This window comes from Syngnathoides biaculeatus, chromosome 21 (assembly GCF_019802595.1).
Source record: "Syngnathoides biaculeatus isolate LvHL_M chromosome 21, ASM1980259v1, whole genome shotgun sequence".
Classification (NCBI taxonomy): Eukaryota; Metazoa; Chordata; class Actinopteri; order Syngnathiformes; family Syngnathidae; genus Syngnathoides; species Syngnathoides biaculeatus.
The window spans coordinates 2363527-2375453 of record NC_084660.1 but is presented as its reverse complement, the minus strand read 5'-3'; the positions used below and the strand labels follow the sequence as shown (position 1 = coordinate 2375453).

The following is an 11927-nucleotide window of genomic DNA, read 5'->3' as shown; positions in this document are numbered from 1 at the left end:
TCAAACGAGCGGGGACGTGAAAAAGCAGTACACGCTGAAGGCCTGTGTGGAATATTTACGTGTACGAAACGAGACGAAAAACGGATTCATAGATGCCTTTTTATTTTTTTCAAGTGTCTTTGCTTGCCGAAAAACAAGAAGAACAAAAAACCGTTGCAGTGCGAAGCGCTCAACTTCAGGAGTTCCCCAAATGGTCGTTTTTGGCGTTGAGCGTCCGCAGCCTCGTCCGCCGCTCGCTTGTTGGCAACTGCCGGCCAGAAGCAAAGATTTAGTCAAAGGCAAATAATATTACAAAGTTGTGTCATGAACTATTTAATAGGCAGCATTAAATCTTTAATCGTCGAATGTTGAGCCACAAAAGATGACTTGCGGTACACGTCTCGGGTTTTTGTAACATTGAAGCGTTTGGAATGCGCGGGAGGACGACCATCATTTTTGCATCCGACACATTCTTGTCGTCCACATTTGCGCAAAGCTCGTCACAGAAAGTTGGAGCGAACTCATTCAAGGACATTTCAGAAGAGCTTATTGCAGTTGAGGCTGACGCCAAAGATTGTCCTAGTTAATATTGCGTCAAGTATGCAAGCCAAGCAATATTTCTTTTCTTCCGGCGGGCGATGGCGTGCCTCAATTCGGGTGTGCCATGACGTCAGCGCGACAGCAGCGGAAGGTCGCCGGAGTTCATGATGAGGCCGGAGTCCAGGTTCAGCGTATCTGCGGACACACAAAAGTAGAACTGGACGTCGCTCGCTCGCTCGCTCGCGTGCCGCCACGCGAAGAACCGAATGGAGGACCTTGGTCGAAGTTGAGCTTTTTGGACGGGCACGCTCGAACCGGTCCCTCGATGTCCACCAGGTCGCTGTTGAGGGCGCTCAGGGTCACATCTGGACGGACGGACGCACGCCCGCCAACGTCAGTCCCTCGGGCTGAGCCGCGGGTTCCGAGAGCGCGTCTGAGCGGCCCAACTCACCGGCGGTCTTCCGCTTCTTCGCGGCAGCGGGCTGGCCGCCGGGGCCCGGACCTGGAGCGGCACCGCCGACGGCGGGCTTCTTGGTCGCCGCGGTCTTCGGCGGCGGGACGCCCTCGGACGAGCCGCTCCGAGCGACGTCTTCGTGCTTCCGCTTAGCGGGGCTCCTGGCGTGAACGAGAGCAAGCGAAAGCGCCGGAGTGGAAGCCGCCGCGGCCCCGCCCGCCTCCTCCCTTCTACGCCGACAACAAACCTGCCTGGGTTGCTTTCTGCCACGGGGTGAAGCTGCATGGTGAGTTCTCCGAGTCGGCTGAAAGCGGCACCGGCCGCTGAAAAGATTTCTCCGACCTGCGGCGCAAGAGAAACAACAAAGCGAGCGAGCGTCCTCTTGTCTTTGTTAGGTTAGGTTAGGTTAGGTTAGGGTCCCCCCCCCCCCTCACACGTGCAGCACCGTTGCCATGGCGACCTTGCCCGCTTTCCACTACCCGTCAAACGCAATGGCCGACTTACTTTGGTGGAAGCCGACGTCATGTTCGGAACGGCCTCGACCGCAGCTAATATGCTAACCCCGGTGGCGCCGGCGAGCCGACTGGCCCGACGCCCGCCTGCGTTTCCCGACCTCCGCTTGCGCTGACAAAAGCTCCGGCAGCCCCGATCGAGGGCCGCGTCGTCATTCGAAGGGACCGCTTGAGGCGGCGGCGGCGGCGACGACGACGACGACGACTTTGCACTTTGCGGCAACCGGCGAGGAAAATGACGACGGCCGGTGCCTTCGCGGCGCCCCGTAATTCTGGGCTTCACCTTCGGCACCCTTGGCCGAGTCATGTCAACAACGCGCAAGGAATTTTGTTCCCGGTGGTTGGAGCCTCCCTAGGACGACGGCAGACAGACAATTGAGAGAATACTTTTGAGACATCAGAAAAACATTTAAGTGTGTGTGTGTGGGGGGGGGGGGGTGTCAACAATTGTGCAGCTTTGAGGTTGAATAATAAGTTCACCAAACATAGCAGCTAGCAGGGAAATCCATCTCGAGTGCAAAGGCTTATGCTGTTATGCAGATTTCACTTGAACGTACGTGTGTGTGTGTGTGTGCGTGTTCAACATTGCCCAAAGAACAGAATAATGTCCAAACAATCCAATTGCACTTGCAACGGGAATAAGAAAACAAATTGCAACAAAAACTATCGAGCCAAAATCTCTTGCGGTTCAGTTTCCGTGACTTGGGCCTTGGCGTTGATTGCGCCCCTAACCTGCCCCCTGCGCAACGACCTTTCACCTACGCCGCTTGGGCCAAAAAGGCCCCCCGACTGCACGCGTCCGTCGTGAGCGCTCGTCGTTTTTCAAACGCCGCCTCCGCATGTGAAAGGAAGCGGGTCGACCTTATGAGTCGGCGCGCTATGATGCCAAAAAGGTGTCGATGTCACGCTTCCTTGACAAAATGTGCCGATGTCATGCTTCTGATCTGCTTTGCACGGTTGGGATCAAGGACGGGGAAAGAAAAGCTCTGCGATTGTCTCCTGAAAAGAGACAGCGGCACAACGGGAGGGTTGCAAAGATGGCGTCCACTTTCAACAAAGCTCATTTGAGAAAAGTCACAGAAAAGAAGCAACTTTGCGACGGAGCGCTGCACCCGTCGCCGTTCGGCATTCTCGACCTGCTCAACACGCAGAAATGCCTCAAAGAGTTTTTCGCCCAGCGGGGGATGTTCGGGGACGACGCGGCTAGTTCGGAAGTCAACCAGGTAACGCGTAAACGCGTACGTCGCTCTTGTGACATTTCTTGAAGCTTGGTTTTGTTTTGTTTTTGGCCGTCAGAATGGCACGTCAAACCTGAAGGCCAAAGAGAGGGACGACAAGATCAACCACATCATCAAGAGCATTGTCGAGAAGAGCATTGCGGACATCGCCAAGATGAGGCAGCTCATCGCCCTGTGGGACGCGGAGGAGCGCTCCGCGTCCCACTCCTACATCGACGAGTCGTCGTACGGCGTCGTCACCCAACAGAAAATTAAACAATACCTGAGGGACTTCTTCTCGGAGCGCCTCACGTCCGCCGAGCACCCGAGAGAGTTCCACGACGGCGCCGACCGTGGACCGTACTCCTCTGCGGAGGCGGCGAAGGAGGAAGAGCCCGGCTCGTCTCTGTCTTCTCCCGTCATCGGGAAGGCTTTGACTATGATCAGCCACGTGATGCAGCCCGTCGTCGACACCATTGACTCCGCGACCAGAGTTACCAAAACTGTCGTCAGTATGTTAGGGTGGAACGATCGAGACGACAAAGAACCGGAGACGGCCGACCGGTCGGATGAAGGAGCGCGGCAGAATTGGGCTCAATGGACAGAGGACACCGGGGCAGAAGGTCCGTCCCCTTCCTCCGCCGCCACCGGAAGGAAAAAGAACAGAACGGACAGGGAACATCCGGTCCAGTCGCTTTCGCCGTCAATGGAGCAATCCGTGGAGGTCGGCTCACCTCCTTGCTCTCCCCCTGCAAACCAGCTCGGGAGTGGCAGGAAAGACGCTAGTCGGGTTCCCCCGGCGATGTTCGACGAGGCTGTCATGGAGGAACTCTGCAATTTGCAATTTGAGATCCAGTTGACGCCAAGACTCTCCCCCATATTGGAGGAGACTTGGGAGACCAATTCTTCCGCTTCCTCTTCAGCCGTCCTGGAGAAGACGTGTCTCTTCGAGGCAGGTTCCGGCTCCAGCTTTGGAGTCCCTTCAGAGGCCAACGCTGGTCCTATTTTTCCCACGAATGCAGTTCAAGGCCAAGCGGATGTCTTTGGGGAAGAAGAAGAAGCGCTCCAAAAGTTCCCCACTGGGATGGAACTGACCCCTCAGGTTTGGCCATTAACTTGCCAGAAGCCCAACGCCGTGGGTGACAGCACAGACGAGAGAATGTCTAGTTCCGAATTCTCTGAAGAAGAGGTCGCAAAAGCCAGCTCTGCCGTTGAGGCTTGGTCCACCCCAAGACTTTTGCACACGTTCGACGGTGTCTCCCCAGTTCCCTCTCCCGCTACGTCTTCTCCCATGATCGAGAAGGCCAAAAATCTCATCAACCAGGTCATTCAGCCTGTCGTCGATACGATTGACTCCGCCAGCAAGGTTACAAAAACAGCCGGCAAATCCATTGCCAAAAAAGTCAGGTCCATGTGGAAATACCGCTCCGGCAGAAAGAAGGGCAAGAGGGCTAAAGGAAGGACTGACAAAAAAGCTGAGCGAACCGGACGTCGAGCTATTTTCAGCAACGAGGAGGAGCGGTCGGAGGAGGACGAGGAGGAGGAGGAGGAGGAGGAGGAATGCAACACTGCTGAGGTGGATTCAATCTCCCAGGTCTCGGGCGCATTAGATGACGCTGAGCTCGTCCGTTCCTCGGAGGGTCCCGCGGGGGGCTTCCTCGCGGACAGCAAAGCTGAGACCTCTGCGGACATCTTGGATGACGTAGCGGTGGAGGACTTCTGTTTCTTTGAGGCGGAATCCTCTTCCGTCATTTCCACTCCATTTTTGGACCCCAGAATGGCGGCTTCGTGCGACCCCACCTCCTCCGCCTCAGCCTCAGCCTCAGCCGCTCTGGAGAATTGTACTCCAGATATCTTAGAACAGACGTCCTGCAATTCCGTCGGCTGGTCGTCAATTCCTGGGAATCAACGGAGAGCCTCGCGTACGGACGAAGGGCGGGCCAGCGAGATAAATCCGCTGCAGTCGGAGGACGACGGACCGGAGCACAATATCTACAGTATTTTTGAGAACATTTTTCGAGAGGAGTTTTCCAAAAAATTAGAAAACTCCCTCAGGCAGGGCCTCTGTGATGCAGTCCGTGTCTACGTTCCTGAAAGGAGCTCAACAGACTCCTTTGAGAGCACCAACATCTCAGGCGAGCTGGCTGACAATTGCGCAAAACTGGAAATGGATACCTCATCGGTGGGTCCGCAAGACTCTCTCGAGAGCGGCTCAACCTCAATCACGTCTTTTACGAGCTACCAGTTGCTAGAAGACGGAACGAGCAGGAGGCGGTTATCAGATGCCGACCTTAAAGGAATACCGCCAGAAGGGTGTGATTCCAAGAGGAAGTCCCTGTGGAAGAGGTGGCGAATGAGGCGCGCCAGGAAGGTTCTGCCAGGTCATTTGGAGGGTCGCTTTACTTCGGGTGCCGCTGACAACACCAGCTCAGATGGCAAAGCCGTGGAACCGGCCATCAAATCTATCTTGAAAAAAGTCACGTCAATTTGGAAGTAGTTCAAGACTTCCGGAGTTGTTGGCTCCGAGAGGCAGAAGAACGTTGGTTGAGTTCCAGGGAATGATCAAGACTCAACACCAGCACCACTCTGGAACCCCTCGTGTATTATTCGATAGTGATTACTCATTCACGAGGAGAGGGACCAGACGACGACTACGATAAGAAGTGTGGCAAAGCAATGTTGTTGTTGTTGTTGTTGTTGTCCCAATGTGGATTTCAGAACTCATGCTTATCAGTTTTTTTTTTTTTTTCGATACGGTGATGCTGTTTTACAACAACGGGGAAGGCGGAATAGGTATCCGGAACCACCCGCCTTTCATTCTGCCTCAAGGATGTGGCCTTCGGTCACGTCGAGCGCTTTTGTTAAAGGACCAATCGGCTCCTTAGCTCGTCCCTCGGTCAAGTGGCCCAAAGAAATCTGGGCGGAACAAAAGTCAAATGAGCGAACGAGCAAACTTGGCCGTGCTGGTCCCAGGTGCCCCGTGACGGCCATTTGCACAAACCTGACGGACACGGGGAAAGCCCCTTTCGCACAGTCTTTCCTGAAGTACCAGTCGGGCCAAAACGCATCGCCGCGTTCCCTTTTTCAAAGCGGTGTTGGCCAGTTGGGTCACAATCCGATTGGCATTGGCGTCTTTTGTGACCCTGTGAAATTCGCTTTCCGCCGTCCCCTTTGGCACAGCTAGCGCCCCGTCCTGCCTCTGATCACTACCTCAGAAGCTGAAGTATTTGTGGGCTCACTTCCAAACCCCGTTCCCTCCTTTTGAAGGGCAGTGTGAAAAGAGCTCTCGTTTAATGCTATTCTCGGGGTCTTTGGATTTTGAGGGAGGACGGGACCCAAGAACGTGGGTGCGTTTGTGTGACTGTGAGTGAGTGAATAACTTGCCGAAGTCCTTCCTCTGATCCGGGCATGGAGCTCAGGGTCCCGATGGACGTCTTGGTCCGACTGGTTGTACGAGCCCACCATCCCTGAAGTCAAGCTAATGGTAAAAAAACCCCCCAAAAAAAATCTACGGTAGCTGTTGTTAATCCCCGTGTAGCGAGTGCGTGTACCCATCGTGTATTGCATCAAAGTGTTTCGTTGCCAACTGAGATTCCTCGATCAGCGAAATCTCGCAGTAGGTGAGAGCTTTGTGACCCAGAATGAGGAGACCATCAAGAAAAGGATCATCCATTGTCGTCGTCTTGCTTTGTAAGCAGTTGGCGGAAAGGTGCCTTCTGGAGAGATGAGCTGCAGTTGATCTCCAGTGGGTCGCGGGGCCCCGGAGCTGCAGCGATATCAGAGCAAACTGCCAATAAAGCTTCAAGTTAACCCAAACGCTGTTTCGGCCCATGTCTAGTCCCAGTTGCAGTTGCACGTTTCATCTTTGGCTCGAGTGACCTTACAAACCAGTATGAGCAGCTGGGGTCTTGTCTCGAGGCTGGGACCTGGAAAAAGCGCCGCCAGGTGAGTCCTGACCAGGTCGGGAGCTCACCTGGAACTCTGACTGGTGCACCCACATCTTTGCCAGCAGCCAGGCAAACGCCCGGTCTCTGGGCTGGAAAGGCTCGGTCAAAGCAGGGACAACGAAGGAACGTGAGCACTTGCTCTCCGGCGGCAGGTTCCAGCGTGAGGGAGCAGCAGAACCAGTGAGTTATCTTGTACCCGGTCCCGGGGTGGCCAGGGGGGTCTGGCTGACCCCCTTGCAGCAATCCACCCGACGCGTGCAGCAGCAGTCAACACGAGAAAGAACCGTCCGTCTCTGTTGCGCTGCGCCAGACGCAAGTCCCGTGTCCACTAGGGTGCGCTCACTCTCCCCCGCCAAGGTCACGTGGATGTCGTCGTCGTCTGCGGCCACGGACTCAAATGCACCCGTCGCCGTCCTCCCGTCTGAGGATGCGTTTGCGCGGGTCACAGAGATGCAGAGGAGTCGGCAAAGCTTAAACCGACAGCTTTGTCGATGTGATGGTTTGGAAAACAAAAAAAAAACGAAAGGCCAGTCAGGAAGGATCAGACGGGGTTTATTTCAAGACGGGGGCGTTGAACATGAACGATCCAAATATACTGTAGGTCAATGAGGCTATCAAAAATACCCGACTATCAAACCGAGGTGAGGGTTAGTAACCGGAGCAGCGTTGATGCTGGTGGCTTTACGGCAGTCCGATGTCACCTTTCGGAGGAAACACGGACCCGCGAGGTAAGCTTTGTTCACGACCGAAACGGACACGCGTCCGTCGGCACATCGAAAGAACACACGAGAGCCAACGCCGTGTTCTAAACCACGTCCGCTTCCAAAAACGCAGCGCATGAGTTTCTTCAGGGCTCGTGTGCGCTGCCGCTGGATGACGAAGTGAAGGTAAGGACGCCACTCCGAGTTTATTGCCACAGCCACTACTAAAGTGCACGGCGACGCAATAGCTCGGTTAAACGTGCAGAGAGAGCGAGGGAGGGAGGGTCCATGCGTGCGATGGTCGGACTGAGCAAAGGTGCCGGATGGCCATCCAAAGCGTGCCACGTCAGTGTTTGGATGCGCCCGGACACTTCTGCTGACTCCCGTCGTGAGGCTGTTGGCCAGCGGCGCTTGCATAAGGGCTCAAATCCAATTCCCAATCCCTCCCGAGTCACAGTCCCGACCGACCAGCTCATCGTTTGTGCCGGGGGCTTCCGGCCTGGCTTGACTTTGTTCATTCCAGTCGTATTACATCTGAGTTTTACTCCTATCGGCCAAACCGGATCTGGTTCAAGGGTCGACAAGCTTTTTTTAGAAACTGAGAGCTGCTGCTTTGTTACTGATTGAACTTTTCATTGTTCTGTGTTCGAATTGTTAGCGTTCGTCTCTGTGAGCACACCGATTGCGGCCGTGATTTCTCAAAAATTTAGCGACAGTGATTGCAAACAGATCGACTACTACAAGTGTTGATGTCTACAGAATCCCTCGGAAGGCCCCAGGGGTTACTCGCGTGGTCCTCGGGGGGGGGGGGGGCAGGTGAGCCCCTGATCCAGCATCCGAGTCGAGTAAGTCCTTCAAATGATTAGCGTTGGGATTTCATTCGACGGTGAAAGTTGCGCATGTTTTTGTCCCTTCCCTTCCATTCTAAAGCAGCCCAGTCTCTTCAAGGCCATTTACACCTTCTGACATGAGGTCAAAGAAAAATATTGAAAATATTTCCATCCTCCTGACCGCCGAGGTCCTGCGATTTCACCCCGCGTCGCACTTGAAATATTCAGCCAAGCAACCGATGCCATCGATGGTGTTTCCGTTCTTCCGCATCCAAACGTCATTTTGCTTGTCGGGGCGCTCCGCAAAACTGCCCGCGTGACGTATTGGTAACCAAATTTGACATCAGCCACGATCCTACTCGCAATCCCTTTTCCAAGCTTTCCGTTTGCCCGTCTACAAAGAAAAACACGTCTGAAATCGGCAATTAGTAACGTACTGGTGTGTGTCTAAAGAGCAGTCAGGCAGCAGATAGCGGTTGTCAGTTTGATCGTAGCCGTTGCCGCGGTTCTCTCAAAAGTGAATTTAAAGTGCCGTCAAAGTTGTGCGCGTACTCTTAAGCCGAAGATTTCGAGAGGAGATGGCCTCCGCCGATGCGGGACTCGACCGGAACGCGGGGTTCCACTGGACTGCGTCTTGAAATACGGCAAAAACTAAAAACAAAAGTCATCCGCTTGTAATGGGAAAGAAAACCCCAGCAAATACTGCTCCTTCTAACTATTAGCGGAGACCTGTGGCGCTTATCTAGTCGCGTTAGTCTCTGTGATTTTCCTTTCCCTCGACGCCGCGTCCCTTCCCTTGACCTTTTGGGCTACATGACGTCGGACTCCACCACGCATTGCTCCGTGTACTCCTTCACCAGCTCCACGCTCAGAGCGTCGCGGCAAAAATTGGCCATGGGCTGCCACAAGGGCGGGTCCAGGAACATCTGGCACATGACGTGGCCCTTCAAGGTGGCCGTGTGGCGCTGCAGGTGGCTCAGGAACTGCTGGCGGACCAGATCCAGGTCTTTGCCAAACATGTCGATGTTCAGGTAGTACCTGGTGGGAAACAAGACAGTAGTCAGTCGGTCGAAAGGGCGCCGCTCTGACAGACCGCCGTACCAGTCTTCTCCGATGGGGACCCGAAAGGGGAAAGTACACAGGCTTCCGACGCTCGGCTCGGATGCGTCGTCCACCATCCAGTCGATGTCCTTCTTCATCAAGATGGCCATGTTACCGGGCACGGGCTTGAAAGGCTGCCAATCTTGAATGATGGTGGCGTTCGGGAGCACCCCACGCATCGAGTCGTTTGCCAGAAAGAGCCGACGGGCGGCGGCCCGGTCCAGCCGTATCGGAGGAGCCTTTGGCGACTGGGTTTCTCCTCCGCCGAGGTCCGAAAGCCGGCACTTGAGGTCCTCCGCTCGGAAACGCACCAGCAGGATGCCCTGCGGAGAGGAAAAATCGCGCTCACCTCCGACATCCTCCCCGCGTCGTTCGGGTCGGCGGCCGCCGTACCTGCTTGGTTATGATGCGGTACTTCTGGAAGTCCTTGGGCCCCAGTTGATCGTCGCGGGTCAGGCGGCTGACTTTCACCTCGGGGTATTTGGACTTGACCAGCTCGCAGCAAAAGCGCAGCAGGACTCCCGCCACGCCCTTGCCCCTTTCCTGGGGGGCGACGCGGAGACCCTCCACCAGCACGGTCTCGCCTTCGTCAATCACGCATACCGACTCCAGGGCGATCTGTCGGAGAGATCAAAGGTCAGCGAGATGACGCCCCTTTCAAACGCAACGGCCACGTTGGTTGGCCACAATGAAGGGTCTCCTGCACCCGGCTCGACTCAATGTGTTCCCGAGCTCTTTGCGCAGCACAGGGACCGAGTCATTGAAGGCTTCCAACTGCCTACGGATGCCACCGCGTGGCAGCAGAGCACTACTTTTGTGGAAACGAAGCTCCTCACTCAATTCGAGATGGTGCTTTGGCCCCGGTGTAAAAAACTGCAGTCCTTCCGTGAAATCGGTTCCCTCCAAATCTGCGCATTTGAAGAATTTGCCTACACTGAAGCGTAAATGTGCAGGGGTTGGAGTCGGCCTCCCGCTACCTTCTTTGCGTTTGGCCGTCCAATTTCTTTTGAGCCATTTACACACGACTTACGTTTGTGCTCCCATCTTGACGTTCCCCGGCAGAATTGCGAAGCATTTTTGAAAGAGGAGGAGTGATCGGGAAAAGTGCCTTTTTCAATGAGGTGCAAATGAAACCGAGGTATTTGAGAACAGCCCAATCGTCAAACCAAAAGGAAGAGCAATGCAACAAACAAATCATGTTCAGTCGTAGTTTCCCCTCGAAAAACTCTGCCAGGGAGGGTATGTCAACTTTTGAGCACAACTGCATAGTCTAACATCAGCTGGGGGCAAAACCCCCCACCCCCCCCCCACCCCCATCCCCCGGTGAGTGGGGTCTGACGTACCACTTTTCCCTGTTTTCGTGCCAGGACGACGGTGCGGTTGGTTTCCTGCAGCCAGCTGCTGTACCTGGTGGGCAGGTAGTCCAGGCCTCCGTAAATGTCCTGGCTTATAGCCATGATGTCGTCAAAGTCCTCCTCGGTGGCCACGGTGAACTGAAGACCGGCCTGGGACAAAGACTCGGGCAGCTGCGGCGCGCTCAGGCTGCTGTCGATCTTCATCGTGAAACAACTGACCGGATGGCCGGCGGAGGAAAAGCCTTGCGTTAGTGAACGCGTCGAGAGCGACGGCGACGGCGACCCGCGACTAGACGAGCTTGTCGTTATCCAACAAATGCCCCGAAAGTAAGGCGAGGAGCCCGAGCACCGACGGGGCGCACGCAAGCGACAACGCTGTGCAACAAAACACAAGAATAACGGCTAAAAGGGGGTTTTGAATTGAACTGAAATGTCATACATTTAAACGAAGGAACGGGACTGGGACGATCCGGCGAGCTTGACGTGCAATCGTCCGGCTCGGCGTTCAAAAATCGGACGACGCTTTCCTGGCTCAGCGTTCCGCTTCAGGGCAACGGCGGGCCACTCTGTCTTTTTTTCTCCAAATTCAGTCCTTCTTGAGGTTTTGCCTGATTGCTGGCAAATTTCGGATGCTGTTGTCATAGTGATGGACGGGGGGGGGGGGCATAAAAGGGCCAACTTTGATAAGTCAACAAGCCCAGTCGATTTGAATTGTTCTCATGCATGGTTCTACTAATTGCGTATCATTTGGCAGGGGCGTTTCCACCCTTGGGAGGTAACCCCCCCCCTGCCCCCCCATATGACCCAATATCAGCTGTTTCTCATGACCCTAGAAGGTCATTTCAGACACGTTGTGCACGCGGCAATGCTGTGGTTTTGTCGGCAAGACCCCCCCAGCAGGCTGTCGCTCCGTCCCCATCCCCGCTGATCGGGATGTGTCGCTGTCCTAGTTGCTGTTGATTTTCTCGTGACGGCATCGATCTGCCAGATGGGCCGTGATGCTGCGTCACGAGATGAGGAGGATCGTCACTTGCGCGATGCTCATTTCTCCTTTGGGTGTGCAGAGCACTTTTTCCATAAAGCGCTCGTTCCGCATCCCCAGTGGAACCGAAGTTGACGGAAGTGCCCGACTGCAACTGATGCGACTGATTTTTCTCCGATGCGTCGACACTTGCCGCGTCAATTTGAGCTTTTTGCTGAGCATCATTCCTTTTCAACTGCACGAGCCCGTTCGTTGCCCTCCCTCCTCCCGTTCAGGGAAAAAAATTCCAACCCATACCGGCACGCTGCG

The 11927-nt window shown here is 55.0% G+C and overlaps 3 protein-coding genes across 5 annotated transcripts; 1 reads left to right on the top strand and 2 right to left on the bottom strand.

The window, feature by feature from the left end:
• Positions 1-85: 85 nt before the first annotated feature.
• zgc:92664 (uncharacterized protein LOC436695 homolog) lies at positions 86-1932 on the bottom strand. 2 transcript variants are annotated; one of them, XR_009793460.1, is made up of 6 exons: positions 1478-1932; positions 1221-1315; positions 971-1134; positions 795-859; positions 627-714; positions 86-247 (listed from the first exon to the last, which is right to left on the bottom strand). XR_009793460.1 is itself a non-coding variant. In XM_061809227.1 (6 exons), the coding sequence occupies exons 1-5, from the start codon at positions 1790-1792 to the stop codon at positions 650-652; spliced, it is 729 nt and encodes a 242-aa protein (XP_061665211.1). In that variant the 5' UTR covers positions 1793-1891; the 3' UTR covers positions 86-247; positions 627-649. The 2 variants fall into 2 exon arrangements, 1 of the variants encoding a protein (XP_061665211.1); XM_061809227.1 differs by having other exon boundaries at positions 795-884; positions 1478-1891.
• Positions 1933-2133: 201 nt separating this feature from the next.
• On the top strand, positions 2134-6531 carry LOC133494922 (uncharacterized). Its single transcript, XM_061809218.1, has 2 exons — positions 2134-2708; positions 2782-6531. Exons 1-2 carry the CDS (start codon positions 2385-2387, stop codon positions 5197-5199), a joined length of 2742 nt encoding a protein of 913 aa, XP_061665202.1. The 5' UTR covers positions 2134-2384; the 3' UTR covers positions 5200-6531.
• A 1570-nt stretch (positions 6532-8101) lies between these two features.
• On the bottom strand, positions 8102-11220 carry nat16 (N-acetyltransferase 16). 2 transcript variants are annotated; one of them, XM_061809225.1, is made up of 4 exons: positions 10625-11220; positions 9675-9899; positions 9282-9604; positions 8102-9218 (listed from the first exon to the last, which is right to left on the bottom strand). In XM_061809225.1, exons 1-4 carry the CDS (start codon positions 10838-10840, stop codon positions 8990-8992), a joined length of 993 nt encoding a protein of 330 aa, XP_061665209.1. In that variant the 5' UTR covers positions 10841-11220; the 3' UTR covers positions 8102-8989. The 2 variants fall into 2 exon arrangements, with proteins under 2 accessions (XP_061665209.1, XP_061665207.1); XM_061809223.1 differs by having other exon boundaries at positions 8968-9604.
• Between the last annotated feature and the right edge of the window lie 707 nt (positions 11221-11927).

What these genes read in the sequence shown, in the direction of transcription:
- zgc:92664 (XM_061809227.1), bottom strand. Translation starts at nt 1,792, where the DNA reads ATGACTCGGCCAAGGGTGCCGAAGGTGAAGCCCAGAATTACGGGGCGC. An exon ending in GAAGAAGCGGAAGACCGCCG is followed by an intron (nt 885 to 970) that starts GTGAGTTGGGCC and finishes CCGTCCGTCCAG; the next exon opens with ATGTGACCCTGAGCGCCCTC. An exon ending in AAAGCTCAACTTCGACCAAG is followed by an intron (nt 715 to 794) that starts GTCCTCCATTCG and finishes GTGTGTCCGCAG; the next exon opens with ATACGCTGAACCTGGACTCC.
- nat16 (XM_061809223.1), bottom strand. Translation starts at nt 10,840, where the DNA reads ATGAAGATCGACAGCAGCCTGAGCGCGCCGCAGCTGCCCGAGTCTTTG. An exon ending in CACGAAAACAGGGAAAAGTG is followed by an intron (nt 9,900 to 10,624) that starts GTACGTCAGACC and finishes TCTCTCCGACAG; the next exon opens with ATCGCCCTGGAGTCGGTATG. An exon ending in ACCGCATCATAACCAAGCAG is followed by an intron (nt 9,605 to 9,674) that starts GTACGGCGGCCG and finishes TCCTCTCCGCAG; the next exon opens with GGCATCCTGCTGGTGCGTTT.
- LOC133494922 (XM_061809218.1), top strand. Translation starts at nt 2,385, where the DNA reads ATGTCACGCTTCCTTGACAAAATGTGCCGATGTCATGCTTCTGATCTG. An exon ending in CTAGTTCGGAAGTCAACCAG is followed by an intron (nt 2,709 to 2,781) that starts GTAACGCGTAAA and finishes TTTGGCCGTCAG; the next exon opens with AATGGCACGTCAAACCTGAA.